This window comes from Motacilla alba, chromosome Z (assembly GCF_015832195.1).
Source record: "Motacilla alba alba isolate MOTALB_02 chromosome Z, Motacilla_alba_V1.0_pri, whole genome shotgun sequence".
NCBI lineage: Eukaryota > Metazoa > Chordata > Aves > Passeriformes > Motacillidae > Motacilla > Motacilla alba.
This window is the reverse complement of record NC_052046.1, coordinates 48,127,721-48,148,236: the sequence shown is the minus strand read 5'-3', so window position 1 is coordinate 48,148,236 and position 20,516 is coordinate 48,127,721. Positions and strand designations below refer to the sequence as shown.

The 20,516-nt window shown below is 36.6% G+C and overlaps 1 protein-coding gene across 1 annotated transcript in view; it reads right to left on the bottom strand.

The window, feature by feature from the left end:
• Positions 1–18,319, bottom strand: part of LOC119696064 (contactin-associated protein-like 4) — a 192,190-nt gene extending 173,871 nt beyond the window's left edge. Inside the window, exon 1 of the mRNA XM_038125580.1 lies at positions 17,902–18,319. Within this exon, the coding sequence (XP_037981508.1) occupies positions 17,902–17,986 (85 nt within the window). The 5' untranslated portion in view covers positions 17,987–18,319. The remainder of the gene's footprint in view (positions 1–17,901) is intronic.
• Between the last annotated feature and the right edge of the window lie 2,197 nt (positions 18,320–20,516).

Below are 20,516 nucleotides of genomic sequence, written 5' to 3'. Positions count from 1 at the left end.
TAGATATATTAATGAATTCATCTCTCTGTACAATTAGGTGTCATCAATAGAGAGCAGAATCAAGACATCAAAAGACTAGGTTACACTGCCTCGGTGATGGCAGTGTAACAGAGAATGAAGTCTGGCATCAGAAAACACAAGGTCATGTACCTGACTGGAAATAACAAAAATTTCAGCTCAAGTCAGAAGCTTATTACACAGACATGACTGAAGTGTACTAGCTAGTCAGAAGATGACATAAAATTACTTACAGGTGTAAAGAAGCAAGTGGATGCTTAAAATTTATCACATTCAATTGCTGTCTCAACATGCAGAATTACAAATCCATGCCCCAGCCCCAAAGATACGGATATAAACAATTTACTATAGGCCAGTCCTAGTGGATAACATCTCATCCACAACCCTCAATCATCTGGACAGACAAGAAAGAAAAATAGAGCAGAAAATTGTAGGGGGTTGGGTTTATTTCCTTTTGTTTCTTTTTACTTATAAAATTTTTCCCATTAGTTGCTAAGAAACATTAATGACTGGGGTACTTAAGAAAAACAAAAGAAGTGGCCAAGCTCAGGGGAGGAGGGCAGCATCTGGTTGCACTTCTCTGGTCTGGGAGTTTCTCTCTGAGAATTGGGCAGGTAAAGGACAGGGCTGGGGCAGCTGCTCTCTCTCTCTCCTTGCTTCAGAGGAGGACGGTTGGAGCTGCTGCTGGGGGAAGGAAATTTGCTGCTGCCACTGGAGCCCAGCCCGGAGCTGCTTCTTCCACCATGGGGTGAGCCTCTTCTCATGAGAGCAGTCACTAAACTGAGACCTTATTATGACCCACCTCACTGAAAGAGGGACCCAGCCCCGACTGCTAGTGTCCCGGGATCCTGAGCTCACCTCTCCCTGCCCTGCTGGGAGCCAGGCTGCCGCTGCCCTGCCCCTGCCACTTCTTCAGCACCGCTCCGAGTTTTCATTGCACTGCAGCCCCGCACCCCCTGCCTGCCGAGACTCCTGCCGTCCCAGCCTGGTGCTCCTCAGAGTCCTGCTGGGGCACCGGGATCGGCTGCCCCAGGGTTTGTGAAGCGAAACCTCTCCTCCATCCCTTCCCGTCCGGGCCCAGCCGCCATCACCGCGCGCTCCCCGAGCCCGCGCCACAGCGCCCCCTGCGGCCGCGGGGGAGTCACCGCGCCTGCCCCGCCCGCCGGGAGCCAGCAGCGCCCCCGCTGGCCGTGCCCGGAACTGCACCGCGGCCGAGAGGGCTGGGACTGGGCTCCGGGCTCTGTTTGGTGTTAGCACCGCAGCTGTGCTTGTTTGCTTGCTGTATCATACACAACAGTAAAGAAATGTTATTCTCATCTCTTTGCCTGAGAGCCTCTTAATTCCAAAATTATAATAATTTGGAGGGAAGGGGGTTACATTTTCCATTCCAAGGGAGGCTCCTGCCTTCCTCAGCAGACACCTCTCTTTCAAACCTAGACAAAAATAAATCAAGGTTTTGTTAATTCTGGATTAAGAGACTTACAGAATTGTAAAAAATTCCTTTTTTAACGGTCATTTTTCACATCTTTCCTTACAAATTCACAACGAAGAATACAGTAGTGGGATAGAAAACAAAATCCAGTGTTACTGATTGCTTGCTCTCAGATGAATGATAGAGCTCTAGTGATGTAATGACACACTATAAAGCAGTAAAAAATACTGATGAAACCAAGTCTTAAAAAAAACCAAAACAAAACAGGTATTAAAAACCAGATAAACCAATTTTTAAATATTGACCTTTTAGTGAAAGCCAACATCTTGTACCTACTGTCTATTTAAAGTTTCCAAGTGCACTATAATTGAGAGCCAATGAGAAACATTTGGACAGTCAACCTTAGGAGTTCCTGCTTTATTCTGATTGCTAACACTATCATATTCATATGAGTATAATACAAGTAAAGCTATTCAAGCTGCCTATGTGAAATAAAGAAAAACAAAAGTAATGCACAAGAATACTACCTTTCAACCTGTTCCTGAAGTAGAATATTGCAAAATTACGATGAGATATTTCAAGAAAAAACAAAAATGTAAGAAAGGAAAAAGATCTTTATGGCACTCCTTCATATTTCAGCAGAATTGAAATACTGTGTTAAAATAACAGTGCAAAAATACCACATTATAACCAATTTTGAAATTGGTTTTAAAGAATTAATAAGGCCTTTAAGGTATAATTTATTTTTCAATTTACTTGCCAAATGAATCTAGAAATCCAATAATTCTTTTTTCAAGAAGAAAGATTATTTTGAAAAAAATTCACCTTCATAGTTATAAGACCAGCCAGCTTTGTTAGCCTAATTATCACATTTCTTATCATTATGTTAGTTTTTTAGTAGGGAAAAATTTGTATGAAATGAGATATCTACTGTTGTGCTTACTCAAATTATTAAAAAAACAATCATTTTAGGCTGAAGATGGTATCTTAATCTCTTGGAAAATACTGAAATCTCAAAAACACAGTTGATGAAATAACTATGGGTTCTATTTTTTTTTTCTGAACAGTATGCATTTTTGGACAAAATTAATTAGTTTTTTCTCTTGGCCCTAGTTTGTCAAGTCTTTCTTCACCCTTTTCAATGAAGGCAATCTTCGCATGGAGAGGAAATCCCTTGCTGAACTTTTCTATTTTGTACTGCCTTCTCATTTTTCTATACACAGCTGTAAAAATCACTGTGGAGACAAAAAGACTATGCTGAGCTGTCTGTCTTATCTTGCTGGTCTGCTTAAAGAAATGCGATTCATCTTTAGAGAAAACAAACTGAGCAATCTAATAGCAAAGCAGAGTGTATAGGAAAACACTGCATTTCATTATTGCTTAATGAATTTACCTAGGATTAAAATAAAACTCGTCTCGTCATTGCATAGAATGCTCCTTCTCTAATTATTAAAGTATTATCTATTAATTTTATCCTTAAGATAGTGCCTAATTATAGTATCAAACCAATAATTTCTTACTGCTAGATCAATAATTTAAATTTATGGTGGGGGTAGGTGGAGTGGCAAGAGAAGCAGCTGTTTTGAGGGGCTTGACTGAATACAGCACTATCAGAGACGTGCATATCTAGAGGACGTCATGGCTGTTTTTCTCCTCCTTTAACATAAACCCGTGTTTTCACTTCGTTCAATGGTGTCGCATAAAATAGTTAAAATTTCTACTAGTGACAGAAAAAGACAAATTAAATGAAGCATTCTGTTATTTGGAAAGGCATCCCTTCTTACAGATGTGACCTCAACACACAGCAGCTGTGAATGGCACACCTAAAAAAACACAGAAATGTTTGTGTGGCATGTTTGGCATTTGTATTTTTAGTGTGAATGCATATCAGAACTAACTCTGAAACTTACTGTGAAGAGCAACAATAGATATCTCTCAGATCACCCTTAGGCAGGGTCTGCATCGGTATCTGCAATTCGATCGCTTGTGTCCTGTGTTAAATTCACAAATGTGAATATAAACACATAAACATCAACAGGAAAACCACGTTAAGACTGAGCAAAAAAGAAAGGTCTAAGAGAGCTCTGCAGTGTGAGGCAGACAAAAAAACCCCTAACGTATGTTAGCAATTTCATTAAAAGAAATTTTAAAATCATTACTATAAAAATAACGAAAAACTCCACTGGTCTATGAAGTAATTCTTTACATACAGATTTGTGAGTACAGTTACAAGTGCTATCTTGCCACCCTAAAGAATTCATTGATAATATGTATAAAAATTTTATGAAGTTTAGCTCCTGACAATTAAATGATGAAAAGTTCTTTCTTAGTGGTTTGCTGCTTTTGTGGTTTTCTTTTCCCCAGATTTTGAGTTACATGACAATACAATAAATGTTACCTGAAGTTTCCCAGCAACAAAACCAATTCTCAAATCAAAACCAAAAAAAACAGTTAGGATGCAAAACAAGAGAAAAATCAGGCAATATATTCTCGCTCTTTTAAAGGTGCTGATGCCAGCTAGGTTCCTGCTGAAATCTTTTCTTGAACAAGGACAGACTGGGAGCCCAGAATGGGACTCAGACTTAAAATCCTTTAAAGCCACACACAGATGTTTGATGCCTTCGCTGAGGTAACTCATGAAGTTGTTTTGTTTCTCTTCCATTAGAAAGACTAATTTTTCAAAAAATCATAGGAAAGACTTCATTTTGTGCAATTGTTTGAATACTGGAGTTACACAGGGGGTATACAATATCAAAACCCAGCATTAAAATTACACAAGATAGCAACACTGTGCGTGCAGTGCTGACATGCACAACCAACTGTTGTGAGTATATCCATTTGCTAACAGAGAAATTATGTTTTACAGATGGAGTGTCAACAGTACACAGGTTTAGTGTCTATCAGGCTCTTCTTTCTTTTATTAACTGTTGTTTCAAATATTCAAATATATGCACGACTTTCAAGTTCAAAGGACTTATCTGCTCATATCCCTATGAAAACTGCACATTTCTCACTAATAGTAAGAAACAGGAATGAGCAGAGTGGCCAAGGCCTATAGTGGCAGCCAAATCATATGCTAGAAATAGAGATAATTCAAACTCTTGGAAAATTTGCCATGGGGCAAATTTTGGAAACAAATGAGGCCATGGGGAATGAAAAAATCAAGCATCTGAATTTCTGATGCCTGCAAAAGGGAATTGGGGGAGTTTATGAGATAAGAGTGTCCCTTACAGTCAGGTTCCACAAACCTTTGTTTTGACTGATTACTTCATTACATGTAGCATTACTTCATACTAGGAGCAAACTCCACCACTGTAAAAAAACTTAAAATTGAGTCAATTTTAAAACAACACAACACCAAAAAAAAAAGGAAAAAAGAGAAAAAAAATCCTGCATCAAAATGTAAATATTTCTAGAGTAAATAAATGAAAACGTAATAGACTAAGACATGGGCATCTGTGTTTTGCCCCTGTCCACGGTCTACAACTTCAAAAATAGTATTGTGTGTAAACTGGGTACAAATTCTATTTTAACATTTGAACCACAAAATCAGACTTCTCAAATACAATTAAAGAAGCAGTTATCTGTAAAGCTACATAGGTAGAAAAGTGGAAAGGGGAAAGTCAAATTCTAACTGGTCATTATTAGTAAATCTGTGATTGAGAAATAATTCGATATAGAGGGCAAGAATTCCTCAGAAGGGATTAAAGAGTCTCGGAGGAAGGTTGCCAAATATATGACTCCCTACTGTCTTATAGCAATCCAGGAATAGCAGCAAGGTGATTGGGTCCAAATTTGGGCACCAGTACTGGGAGAAGGCCAGGACTCAAGGGTAGACTGAGGTGTGACCACTAACAGGGCTGGTACTGAGGCTAGTGGTTAGAAAACATCTGTCAAGAGGCATCTATGCAGACTTGTTTTAAAACCACGTATTGAAGTGAGATTCTGCACACTGCATAATTCATTAATTACATATATATATATATATATATATATATATATATATATATATGTATGTTGTATTGCACTGAATAGTTTATTTAGTTGTTGTTTTGCATTGGGTTCTGTATTATTGAACAAAATAGTAAGTTTGTATCCTCATGGGATTCCCCTTTTATATCACATGATCTTTGCCTCCTCCAAAAACCCCCGGTGGTGATATGGTGATATATATATATATATATATATATATATATATATATATATATATTTAAGCATGAACATGTGTTTTACATGCCTTGACAGATAAAATAAAAATTCCCCAACAGCAGTTTAAGCAGAATTTCAGTTACTATTTACTATTTTAAAAAATGTTTTATTTTCTTCTGAGTCATGCAGTTAGGCTTTGAAAATAAAATTTCTGTTTAGTCTGAAGGAAAAACACAATTCTTCTTTCATAAAAATTCCATATTCTAATACTGATAATACTGACCTGGCAAAGTATTTCTTCTCTCAGTGATGATAGATTAATTGCTGTAAAAGTGACAATGAATTATTTGCTTGGAATAAATTTAAGCAGCTCAAAATACTATCTGTCAAATATTTTTAGGCAGATATTAAAAGATACTATAAAATAGATCACTATTTATACTCTGAGAAGGTAACACACTGAATGATTACCACCCACTGCTATTTACTACCTATTTACCTGGTTATGTTTTATGAAAAATTACAGTTTAAGAAACATACAATATTTTAGAATGTTCTAGTCTGAAAAAAAGATTTTGTACCAAACAATACCTGATTTCACCTGATTTTCTGACTGAAATTGTCCACTACCACAAAAGTGGTTCTAACATATTTTTAGCAGTGGGGTTCCAAAGTCAGCAGAACACTGTCTTCATCACCACTTCCTCCTACACATAGCTCTTTACTGATAAGAGGCAGGGTAGGAAGGATGACAGAAACATTTAAAAAATCTTCCTGAGTCTTCCTGGTTAAAGGTTAAATTTATAACATTTATCAATTGTGAATTACAGAGAAAAGGACACACTTGTCCAGTCTGGGATGTTTCCCAAATGTACTTCTACATTAGTTAAAGCCACAAAAATAATATAAATAATTATCTATGCCATCAGTAAATGGTTGTTCATATGGTAACATATGAACAAAAATTCAGGTGTGAAAGATGAATGAATCTCTCATAAAAAAAATTATCTATTGAGACAGCATTAAAGCATTCAACAAGATAAGGACACATGTAACTATAAAAGCTAACATGTAAATATATACATCTTTAAATCTGTAATATTCAAGTATGAACAACCATGCACTGAAACTTGACATAATTTGATTCTACTCGATATAGGTTTTGAACACCTGCGGCATTATCTTAGAAACACTTCCACTGAGACATTACAAAAATATATTAGAAACATCAAAACAGAGACTACTCTCTTTGGTGCCTCCATCACACACATAGACTTTATTAGAGTTTGAGAGCTAGATCAGAGAATTCTCTGTTAGAATTTCTCAATCTGTTGCTGTGTAGAATATCCACAGAGAATATACTACCATCCTTCCCAAGAAGCAGAATATGGTCAAATTTCTGTGTAGTCACTGCAGAGATACAAGAACAAAAGATTTATTTGCCATGGTAGATTCCCCACCTCCACCCACCCTCCCACCCTGCCCCAACATGACACAAAATGGTGAAAAAAAAGCTTGTTTTCTTCTGCAGTTTCCTAAGTACACCAGAGATAAAGTTCAGCATAACTGTGAATCCATCACTCACCCATCACTCTAAATTTGGGGCAGTCTGATTGTATATTTACCACTGCTGGGCTACAAAGAGCAAACTGGCAAAGAGATGTAGACAATTTGCAAAGGGTTTGAAAATAATAACACTTCATTGCAGACAGTACAGAAATGTACATACGGGTACCTGCACATCGATCTTCCTTTTCCCTAGTCTCTACCTCTTAAATTCTTTATTTTCCTGTCCACAGAGAATGAATCAGAACACAGTAAAGCACAGTTTTACAGCATAAGTATGATCTATGAGGTAATGACTGTTCACAAAAGTCAAAACAAGTTCAGTAAAGATGGAGGTTTTTGAGCCCTTGAGAAAGAAAAATGAAAAAAATAAAAGTCATCATACCCCAAACACATAAACAATATGCAAGGAGCAGATGCTAAAGTGATACTCCATAAAAAACCTTACACATTGCCTATCATAACTGAAAGGATTCTTCAGGAGAATGCTATAGCTATGTTTAACCTGTCACCTGTGTCTAGGTGAGAGTTTTACACTTAATTATTGTTATATGAACTGCAAATTTTACCCAGATATAAAAGCATATATATAGTCTCTTAGAGTAATAGTGGGTCTCTCAAAACCTAACAAAGGTTTGGCAGCTGATTGATCTATTACTGAATTCCTTCTGTATTTTATTTTACTTGACGTCCAAAACCCATTTTTAGAGAACTGTGCCCTGAGAAAAACCCTGTCATAGTCTTCTCTTGTGCCAGGCTAACCACTACTATCTAGATCTTCCAGTACACCAGGAAATGAGATTACAAAGCACCATGGTTCTGTTTGTTCTGTTTTGCAGGGAGAAAAACATATTCAGTGGCATACACATTTGTTTACAAATATGTTTTCTGTAAGGGCAAGTATGGTAGGAGTAAAATTATGGGTTAGTATTTGCAAACAAGTTTTATGATAATCCCTCATTTCTCCAGGAGGTTGGTTTGTTCTCAGTGTTAATTACTGGAGAACATGTCTACTCTTTGGAGGAGTAGTCTCTGAAATAGACCTTGCTTGAAAACAGAAACGTAATCTCTGACAGGTATGGTGGACCTCCAGAGCCTGCTGGCGTGGTGCAACTAAAAAACAGCCCTAAAACTTCCACACTCAAGCTGATAAAACAAAGAGTTTGCTGCAACATACTTTATCAATTTCAGGGCAGGGCTCAGCAATTGTCAGTGTGCTCCATTGCATCCAGATAGTCCTGAAAGAATTTAGTTTTAAGGGCTATTTCACCCTTGAAAATTAAAATCAATCATCTTGATAGTTTTGGGGTTTTTTTTATAGTTACCACTGGCTCAGAAAAACAGCAGTAGTTTTTTGCTACAGGCATAGAAATTCCCCAACCACAGGAAGCAGCTAAAATTCTAAATGTCTTTTTCATTCCATATTTATATTTTGTCAAGCAGAACAAATGAGTAATTCTTGTTTGTTATATAGTTGTGTATCTGAGTCCTCCAAACAAGGCATAGCGAAAGGACTGATACTTAGAAAGGAAACAAAAAGACCAGTCATATTCAAACTAAGCACCGTATCACTGTTGAATGAATATTCAGCTCATTCTTTCTAAAGCTTTTATTCAATATTTATTTACGCAAAGCTGCCATTGATTTCCCTAGGAGCTTCAGTTAAAAAGAATAAGGATGAGATTCATTGATATTTTTAATTGAAACAAAAACAACTTTCTCCCTGAAAAAAAAAAAGTCAAAAACAAACAAACCAATTACTAAAGATTGTTTATTCTTCTAAAAAAAGAAGGGTTAGTAAATCTCACTAGGATTACAAAACTATCGCAAACTGGACTACTGCATAGCAGATAGGCTTCCTGTCATTGACTGGAAATTATAGTGAGAGCCACAGTTTACTGGCTTGAAGCTTCCTAATCTAAATAACAGTCAGCCTGAATGGTAGAAAGGCTTTAAAGTAACCACAAAAGTAAAAGTACCAGGATATTTTTATTTGTTTTATTATTGTTTTATGAAAAGAAATGCTGTAGGGTTCTGGTATTTTTAATTTTTTTTCATAGTAGAGTCTCTTTCACTCTTTATGCTTTCTTTAGAAGGAAAAAAAAAACCCTAAAGTTTTGATAAGTCTGGGGTTAAAATAGAGCTTTAATCATGGTTTATCAAAGGGATGGAAAGACCAGACTGTCTCAGGTGGATAGAACAGTCAGTTTCAGCTTATTTAATTTAATGAGATTGTACTTTACCAGAACATTGTGTATGGTCAAAATACCTCTTTCACACTTTCAGGAATGAAAGACAACCTCTCTGATAGGACACTTCCAGCTCCTCACTTAGTCCCTATGTTTTGCTAAGTCTAGCAACGGCAGAAGCCTTAACTCCTGGGAAATCAAGCAGCACCTCTGTTACCAAACACAGAAAAGGGAGACTCAGGGAGTCTTAACAGCAGATATGAATGAGTCAACCAGGTATAGCTGGTGATTTCTGTACATGATAATCAATACAGATTAGTATACTTTTTTCTAACACTTATTTACAGTAGGATATTTTGACAGAACTGGAACCCATCTCACCTAGTGCAGATGTCTACAAAGCATACAGATTACTTAGTTATTTGGTCAAAATCAGTAGTGAAAGCCAAATGGCACTTTTATACTGCAAATCCCCTTTGGATGTGATTTCTTCCTTCCATCTTTGTCATGACTTCTTCATGTAAGATACCCTTTTTTTCTTTCATATGACTAAAAAGGGACTTAGCTAGCTCAGATGCAAATATCTAAATTTCAGATTTTTGATTTTATAGAGATAAATCCCAATCTTCCGGTCTCTGCAGAACACAGAAGTTAATCGTATGTTTCAAAAGTAAGTAATATTTGCAAATAAATGGAACAACAAAATTCTTCCTTCTCCTGCTAAAATCTAAAATTTTATTTCTAATTCCAAAAGTCTTCGAGCTTCAAATTGGTATTTTCTTATTAGTATTCCATAAACATCATCTAACTTTTACCATAAATAATACTGAAGAAACCAACTTTCCCTCTCCCCTTAAATTTTTCAGATAATTATAGAATATCCATATTGAGCACATCCAGTCTAATGTAACTCAGGATGCAGCAGAATGCTGCAGGTGAACTAAACCAGTGTTTTGGGCTCCCTGTATGCAACTCGGTTTGTCTAGAACATCACTTTTATAGCGCATGTTCCCCTCAAAAGGTTTTACTCTTGCTGTCTTGTTGAAAAACTCTGCTCCAGGCCTTCTTTAATAACAAGACATTCTGTTTTCTCTCCAAGTAACATTCATCAGGTTATATGGCATCTGAATAATAATATTTTTTGTACCCCATTTGACCACATATTTAATGAGACTTTTGTTTTATTCTTTAGACTTTTCTATAAAGGTATTCTTTCACAATAACTCTAAACAGATCAAGCAAATACAGATGGTGATTACTTGCAGCAAATATTAAACATAATAGGGAAAAAAATTATAAAATCTTATTTTTAGAAACAACTAAGGTTTTGAAAACACTTTCTACTTAGATTTAGAAGAGGACAGAGGAACACCTGAAAAAGTGAAAGATTTTCTTCAGCTGTTGGCTGAAAAAAAAATTATTAAGTAATAAAAATAAATTCAAATATTCCAACATGCTGTTTCTAATCTACTTTTCCCGCAAGACCCCATATGCAAATATTTTAATTGCTCAAATAATATCACAGAAACAAACAGGCACTCTAACAGCAAGGAACAAGCAATAACTTATTCTTGAGCACAACTAAATAACAACATCTACTTAATGAAAAGTCATTAGACCTGCTACCCAGCTGGACAGATTTTCTAACCATACTTTTTCTCTCTCCTTTGAGACTTAAAGCCCTGGAGGCATTTTTCTTTACTTGCTTATTAAGTGAGTATGAGATTTAAATAATAATTCTGTTGTTCTTAATTTTAATCTACTTAAAATGAAGTTTCCAAGATTTCAATCACTTTTCAAATTACTGCAGTAAAAATGCTCATTAAGTAGATTGCAGACAGTATAGACATTACCTCAGGTCCATACAGTATTTTGGTTCCTAAAAAACAGCATACTAACTCGTAGTTAACACTTGAAACTTTCTTCTGAAAAGCAAAATAATTGAACACCAATCCTCCACTGTGTTTTACAGATTTAACTCAAGGTTACTGGCCTCAAGTTCAAGTGGTAATAGATGACCTACAAAGTATTATATATTCTACAGAGTATAACATTAGCCTGTAATGGGATACTCACACATATATAAAACACAAACACATGACAAAAAAGTAAGAATGATAAAATACAGTGATATAAAACATTGCAGAGTTAAAATTTCAGCAAGCAACAGCTGGCTAAACTCTAGCAGTAAAGATGCATCATTTTTTACAAACAAATAGAACAACACATTTTGGTCTTGACAGCATGCTGTTTCTCCTATATGTTTTATGTTATTTCTCAAATTTAGAAAGATAGCCCTTGTTATAATGATATTTATCTAATATTTATCAGTATACTGAGAAAGACATGTCTTCTTCAATTTTTAATCTAAAAGTCACATGTAGGCCCTGAATGCCAAAATTACAAGTTACAAAGAAATTTTATACTTAAGGACTACAAGATCAATTCAACTAAACACTTAACAGTGCAAAATACAAGCAATTGTACAGAAACTCATCATAATCGATGTTTTCACTATTGTTTTTACTTTTCAATTCCTCTTCATAAAACAACTGAAAACTCAGAGGGAAAAGCATATTTTAAGTTTTTACTTCAGAAACATCTTAAAAATAATATATACTCCTGGAGTCAGTGACAGACACAGACACAACTAATTTTAGTACTTGTTACTTCTTCAATGTTTTAAAAAAAAATTGCCTGGAGTGTTCTAGGAAGGAAAGCCCTTTGAATTAGCGATGGCTCTCACAGCTCCCACCTCTGTTATCACCTTGTTAGTTGAGAGCAGCTGACATTAAACATTAAAAGTACTGAGAAGCAGTTCTAACTTTCCCACAATCCTGTGTGATACAACACAGTAAACTCTCAGATCTACAAGCAGCACAAAGGCACAAGTTTATCTGGGGGGGAAAGAAAAGAAATATTTGAAAGATTTAATGCTTCTTGACTGTTCAATTCAATTGCTCTTTGATTTGCTTGTTTGGAGTGGGGAGGTAGCAGGATTGAGAAGGGATAGGGGGGATATTTGGACTATTTTTTTCTCAGCTAAACTTGTTAGAAGGTGAGATCATTGAAGTTTTTTCAAAAAATGCATCAGTAGACAGAGTACTGGCAAGTATATGAGTTATTGTGCTGTTTTTGGCTGGGGTAGAGTTAATTTCCTTCACAGTGGCTGGTATGGGTTTGTGTTTTGGGTTTGTGCTGAGCACAGTGTTGATAATATAGAGGTTTTTGTTGTTTGGTTTTGTTGTTTTTTGGGGTTTTTTTTGTTCTTGCTGAGCAGGGCTCACACAGAGGCAAAATCTTTTCTGCTTTTTGCACTGCCTCAATGGAATGAAGTTAAGAATTCATGGAAAGCTGGGAGAAGACACTGCCAGGAAAGGTGACCCAAAGCGATACCGATACAGACATGGCATCATGCTCAGCATATAAAACTGGGGCAAGGGGGAGGAAAGGGTGGGGCAGTGACATTTGAAGTGATGGCATTTGTTTTCCCAAGGCACTGTTATGTGTACTGGGGCCCTGCTCTCCTGGAGATGGCTGAAAAACTACCTGCCCATGGGGAGTGGAGGAATCATTCCTTGTTTTACTGTGCTTGTGTATGTAACTTCTGCTTTTTGTATGTACAGAATTAGAGAATCTCTGAGTTGGAAAAGACTTACAAGGATCAACAAGTTCAACTTTTCTCAATCCACAAGTTTTCTATATTTTACGCCTCCTCATCTTCACCTGCTGGTGGAGGAATCACTGAGCAGCTATGTTGGGCTTGGTTGATGGCTGGAGTTAAAACAAGACAGACCTACAAATATATGACAAACTATCTGTTTGTGGATTTTTTCCTAATCCAACAGAGAAATGCCTGGAAAGAATATTAAACTTGAGCTTTGTTCCTCATATACAAAAAAAAAGACAGAGGCATGCATTATTTTGTGAGACTTTGGCAAATCAACTTAGTCAAAAGTTGTCTTTCTCGTGGATGAACACAGATGTAGGCTTATGTACTCTTATATAAGAAAGCAAGCAAGCAGAATGGCCATGACTGAATATTTATCAAAACATGAAGATGTTAGTGCTTCCTCTAGAACTTCTGACTGGCATTTAATCAAAATACAGTTTGTCCTAACCTACACAGCAAATGTAATAAATAATTAACATATATCCTACTGCATTTTCTGCTTTTGGTTGATTCTATCATACTTTGAGAACGTCATTAAATGTCTCTCACTTTTCTCCAATCATGACTCCTCCAATCATGACCAAGTTTGCTCAATTGATGCTGCTTACTGGGCTCAGGGACAAGTAAGTATTCATGAGAATTTTAAAGCCTAGAGCAATGGGATGCAAATTGTTGATTATACTCAGTGTAATCAATCCAAGGCTTTTATGTGAATTCTAAGCCTTTAAAGTCTAAAAAAAGAAAAAAAAAAGATATATTTTTCTTCTGGTATTAGTTTAGATTTGATGTTGATGCAAGTTTTTTGACGTAACTGCACAAACAACATGCGAAATATACCAGAGATGTCTGTAATGTTTTATTCACGTAAATAATTGCCCAGAGATGGCCTGATCTCTGATGAGTTCTCCATTGCCCTCTCATAACAGATACAGATGATAATAAACAGAAAATAAATATTAATGAGGCTAAAAGAAAATTAAGGAAGGGACTACTTTCTCCTCCAGTTCACATCAACCACAAACTAACAGTAAAAGACTTATATTTTAAATTGGTTTTGATAAACAGCACTTCAGTATCACTTCAATGTGGTTCCATAAAATTGTCAGTTATTCTATGGAACTGTTTGGTACCAATGATTAACATCAGAATGGTAGTAATTTCAAAACTGATATACGAAGTTTTCCTTGTAAAAAGTAATCCCTTCCCAAGGGGTAATACTTGTACAATGACTTGCATCTGATGGTATAATCAAGGTATGTATTCACTCAGTCCTCTCTTTGAAAACTTCAGTTGCATTAATAGTCATTCTCTGTCATCTTTAGAGAGGTCCTCTAGTCTAGCATTAACAAGAAATTCCTGTTATGTAAAATAAAATCAACGGCAGTCATAATAGTAGTAGTAGTAGTAGTAGTAGTAGTAGTAGTAGTAGTAGTAGCAGTAATGATAATAATAATAAATGTTTATGTGCTTATAGAAATTGTGGTCCTCATAGTACACACATGAAAATCTGAATTCATAAAAGCTTCTGTAAAACTGGGGAGTTTAACACAGAGAAGTAGGTATGCAAAAGTGGGAATTTGCATGGAAACTCCCCAAATCCTCTTTATTTCCATTCACTGCAACAATTTCCCTTAATAATTTTTAGTCACAGTTGACTTGATGTATATAGAGGGTTTAATTATATTTTCTGCAACACTTCAGTTTAAGAGAGTTTAAAAAAAAAGCCCCTGCACCTACTGGAGTACCAATTTCTGGCAGGTTCTCAAGTGATGATTTAGTAACTTGCTGATTTACAACAGTAGCGACAGTTACCAATAAAATAAAAATGTCTCATAGCTCCAGTGGAAAAAACTTAGAGCAGTACTTGCCTTAATCTTTCATCTAAAACTCACACATGACCTTATACAATTACTTACTAAGGCTATGCACTTCAAATTTCTTTCAACTACACTGGAACTTCAATTCTTTGGGAGGAAGAAAGTAGAAGAAAGCTCTAAGCAGCACTAGTACAGAACTTTTAAAATATTTGGAATTTCAGCACCAATTATTACTTCTCTTTGTTGGAAGTGTCAGTGTTAATTTTCAGGCGAAACAAACAAAATAATACCCTAGAAATAAAATTTTATATTTCAAATGAAAATATATAATATTTAAAATATTAAAAATATGTCTGTTAGCTCCAGACAACCTAAGAACTTCAGAATCATTTTACTCAAAAGAGGAACATTGCCATTTCTTTAAGACAGAAATAATTTTAAATTTTCTTTGGACAACTGACTTAGTAATATACCAATGACACTTCAAGATGACATTTAAAAGTCTTTAATTTTGTCTTTTCTTACTGGCTGCTGGCCTTAAATGCAAAGCAAAACTTAAGTATTCAGGATCTATTACTACAGAAAGAACCATAAAATTAAAACAAGAAAATTATATTAATATAGAGGAAAAATAAAAACCCCATCCTATTGTCTTTGATGACTGGCAGTCTACTGGAGAATCTAGCCATCAAAATTTATTCAAGACATTCAAACTTCACCTGGTTTTGTAAATAGGTTTAAGTACATAGTAGAAGCATCTATTGAAAAGGATTTCAATTCCTGGTTAACATTAAAAGAAACAAGTAAACTAAGTTCAAGTAGGTAGATAATGGCTCCTGCATGGACCCTCCATACCCAGTAGTTATGAAAAATCTTTTCTCCTAAGGTAATTTTTTTTGAATTGTAAAGCGCTAACAAAATTTATACCATAATACTTCAGATGTAAACTGTCACTTCTAAAACAAACTACCTCTCCAACAGAAATTTTCACCTCCAAAACAATATATATATATATAACGATTTTTTTTCCAGATTAGATAATGAAAATGAACAATATGCATTAGGCTGGCCAAGCTCTCTCCATACATTTTTGTTCATTGTTTAAATTCAATAATTTATTTTTATTTTTCCCCATAATAATGATGTCTTGCCTGTAGCATGGACAGAGCTCTTGTATTTTCAGTTCAGATGAGTGTTTTGACATAGTTGTTAGGATTTATTCCTAAATAAAAATACTTTGCATTTGTAAGTAACAGCAAATATGTGAAAAAATCTGTTCACTCAATTCAACCATTTGACACAGGATTTTTCCCTGTTTTTGAGATTTATCTGAGAAAGCCAGTAGTGAACATATTTTATACTTGATTTGTTTCATCTTTCAGAATTTTATATTGGAAACAGTCTTGAGCCTCTTCGTCAAACCTTGCTTCCTAAATTGTAAGAGTGACCTCTAGTGCTTTACTGCTTTGCTGTGTGATGCAAGTATTTTTCTGCAATGGTTTTAATATGCCTCCCTGTAAGCAACTGATTTAGTTTTGTGCATAGTGCCAAATGCTATTAATGTGCAATTCAATTATCATGGTCTTGTGAAAATGGATGTATTCATAAACTGTACAATGCAGAATGATGAAGAGAATTAAAGCTGAGACTGGATTGCAGCAGGGTGTTTAACATTAGGAACTTAGTATTCATGTTTAGGGCTACACTATGCACTTCAGTATCAAATGAGATATCATTACTGAATGACAGCACAAGATCATTTTGGTGCTGCAATGTGAATGTCTGGCTCATGGAAGCATGTTTCGTTTACAAACCATCCATAAGCAAAACCCTAGGCTATAGATCCACTGAGCACTTCAAACTTCTCTGCCATTCTTCAAATGTTTCCAGGGAGCTGTCCCCTGCCACTGGGCTGTAAGGTTATTCCTGAACATTCCTCATTGCTTTGGCATGCACTTTTTTCCCACAGAATCATTACTTCAGCCCTCCCCATTCCTGTGATGCACAACCAGTGCCTTAACAGTAAGGGGAGAAAATATGTTCAGTTAAGGTTATGAGCATCTGGCATTTAGGCTACTGCACTACCACAGAACACAAAATGAAATCCTTCAGTTTGTTGAAGCTGAATCAAATGGAACAATAATAACTCAGTTCTATTACTGAATTATAAAAGCCCTAAAAATTAATTACTTAATAAGTTGTTTTGTTTTGTTTTGGTTTGGTTTTTTTTTAAGCTAAAGATAAGTAACCTAATTCAATACTGGAAACAGACATTTTTCAGATACATATGTATATATATGTGTGTGTGTGTGTGTGTGTGCACGTATCTATCTATCTAGCTATATATTTATATATACATGATTTGCCACCTAGAGAGCAGATTGTCCTTAAAACTGTAATCATGGTCTTTATTTTGGGATACCACTCTACTGGCTAACTCATTAAAAAAAAACCAACAAACTTTCTATTGTAACTGCTAGCATTCTCTTCTGTAGTCATGCATCCACAATACTCCCTAAGCAATCAATGCAGAGACCTTAAAGTCTTGCTAGCCACATTTTTCCTTGTTACATTTCTGCTGCTTTTGAACTGCACTGTGATTGCCATTCAACTTGAGTGCCAGCTTAATCCAGGATGTGCAGATACCAGCTTTCAAAATTTTCAAATGCTAAAATCCACTACACAATGGAATCACTGCACAATAGAAGTCTGCCAGTAATTTCCATGTAAGACAAATACCTTGGAAAATACTGCACTTCAAAAGAGAAAACAAAAATGAAAATACAGCTGAACATGCATCCCTTAGCAAAATGCTGCTTTCAGATACTCTTATACAGTAAGCTTTATAAATAACATTCTGTACATAGACTCATGACAAAAATCTACAGAAGAGTTTTAGAAAATTTTCAGGCTAGCAGCTTCATGTCGTGATTTCAAAGCATAAATGTTTATCCCAAAAATTATATTTATTCCAAATGCAAAAAAAAAAAAAAAAAAAAATCCCAGAAGTTTTCAACACACTCTGGATTGAGTTTTAAATCATATGCAATTACTTACATTTATTCCCTGCCACTGCCATGTGCTGGCGATGAAGAGACAGGAGAAAGAGCAGCTTCAAGAAGATTTCGGTGACAGAATCCATGTTCACAATCACTGAGGCACCCAAAAGAAACAGCTGTGCTGTACTTCAGTGCCGCTCCTGCCTCCTTCCCACCGCCTCTCTCCGCCTCTTCTCGCAGAGCTTCCCAGGGGCCAGGCACCTCAGCCAAACGCGCTCCGCATCTCCTGGCACACGCACGCACACCTCCGGATCTGCTTCTCACTCTCGCAGCGGCAAGCCCAGAGGAGCAGCAGCGAGAACCTCCCCCCGCTGCCACAGAGGCACTCGTGGCTGCAGCGGCAGCGGGCTCCGCACGCCGCTGCTGCCGGAGCGCGGGCGGCGCGGCGCTGGACACCCCTGGCGGCGGCAGGTGGCACCGAGCGGCCCCGCGGGGGCGGCGCTGGGCGGCGCGGCCGGCTCGGGAGCGAGCGCCGCCGGCCGCGCTCCGCCTGCCCTGCCCTGCGCTGCCCGCGCTGCCTGCGCCTGGCCACGGCTGCCTCTGCGTGCTGCTCAGCCTTTCCCGGCGTAGTAATTTTTCTTCCTTTTTTTCAAATTTTTTTTTCTTTTTTTACGCTTTCAGCTGCAAAAGCGTTGCGAGTTCTGCTCTCTTAAAGGAAAGCGAGTTGCCTGTAGGGCAGAACCTAAGCCTGCGAGTAAAAAGAGCAACCTGCCTTTACTTGAGAAGTGAGTGGTTGACTGCCCCTCAGGAAAAGGCACCACCACTGTCTCTGGAGGGCTTTATCGCTATTAATGCTGGCTTTACAGAATTACATTCTCAAGTCCTAAGAGAAAACAACTAAACATGATATAAACATATGATTGCACCTGTCTTTCCCAAAATGCTTTAGCCCACAAAATACCACATAGAGCATTTTGCTTCCTATGCTTTCACAAAGCTCTTTTTAAGCCCTGCTATTGCTTGTGTTTGGGAAATAGCTTCATTTGAGAGAGAGCTTCAAAGGAATTTTAAGTAAATGTATTCAAACTATATCCTAAAAGTGTAAGGTTTTGGTTTGGGGTTTTGTTTGGTTTTCTGTTTGTTTGTTTGTGGGTTTCTTGCAAAACAGGCTGAGTTACTATATATGCTAACTCTAGCGACATTATTTCTCAAGTGTGAGAAACTGCATAATAACTGCGCAATAACTGCGTATTAGCAAACTCATGACATTAGTGAAGGTAAAAGCTGCATTAAAGGACTACATCAATGGCCCCATACCCGCTGCTTCTACAGTGTTTATGCTGATGAACTGCCTACATTTTTGCAGAAATTACTATGACAATACGAAACGGCGTGCCCCTTGACTGTGAGGTATATAAAAAGCAGACTTAGCATTTGTATATTCAGCCCAGTGGTCCAAACTTCGTCTTCCTACTTCATGTGAGCTATTTAGCAGCTCCTATATACCAACGGGATTTTTCATCCTAAGTGATACTGCTGTCTGTGGGTTAGGCACTGGGTACAATGTTGCTGAGTGTTCTCTATTCCATGTTGCAAAGACTACAGAATTTTCTGCAAATTGCTATGTAGAACTGTTCATTGTCAAGAATAACTGTGGGATAGAGACAAAACATGAATTAGGCTCCTGTTGTTTCTGAATTTTTGTTGATTATTTTAATCAGTTTCCTCACTCCTTGAAGGACACTCTTATTCATCTACAGAAGTAAGAGTAAAACGTGTTCTGGTTTCATGCTACCAAAGCCAAACTGTGTTAGGTGTTACAAAAATGTTTTTCACCTCAGCCAAAACAACTAAAACAAAAACTTGAAAGGCAGGTTTTTGTTACATCCTTTTAAAAATCAGCATGATTGAGACAAAGAGGCCTATATCTAAATTACTGTATTGTAAACACTTGTAAAACAAGTGAAGTTAATAATCTCTTCTGCAGCTGGTCTTCCATTTCTCCATGTCAACTTTTATTTCAACAAAAATACAGGAAGAAACTGTATTAAAGATTATGTGAATCATAACCTGCCTTCCAGCTCTCCTAAATCAACCTTTAAAATCTACATTCTGTTTCCAGAGTTTAGTACAACCATAGAGTCACTGTCCAGAAGCTGGATTTCTTTCCTATATAATTCCTTGAGTTAATATTGACCTTCTAACTAAATTAATACGAGCATAAAAATGTTCCATGTGCTGCATCCCATCTCTAAAGAATATCCCATGAGATGGTCCTTGACTCTGCAGCTAGACAAAATTTCATGATTAAAAATAGGACAAATATCACATGAAATCTTGGCAAGGACTTTCAATGTAATGATGTTCTTTAGGATTAGCTCTAAGATCCCCAGGGCTTTGAATCAGAAAGAATTATTATTCTGGTAATGTAATGCAAATTCACTAAAAAGGCCAATGCCATTGTGGGTAAATATTTGTCGTATAAAATAGCTTACAGTCACCAAAAAGGAACATCTAACAGACAAAGGTCATAGAATTTTCCGCCTTTTTTTTTTTTTGAACTGAATTGCATGCAAATATACGAATGGATATAATGTACTTTTATAATTATGGAAAAACTAGTCTTAGAATAAAATGGTATGCTAAAACATGTACATATGTTTCTGTTTGGGC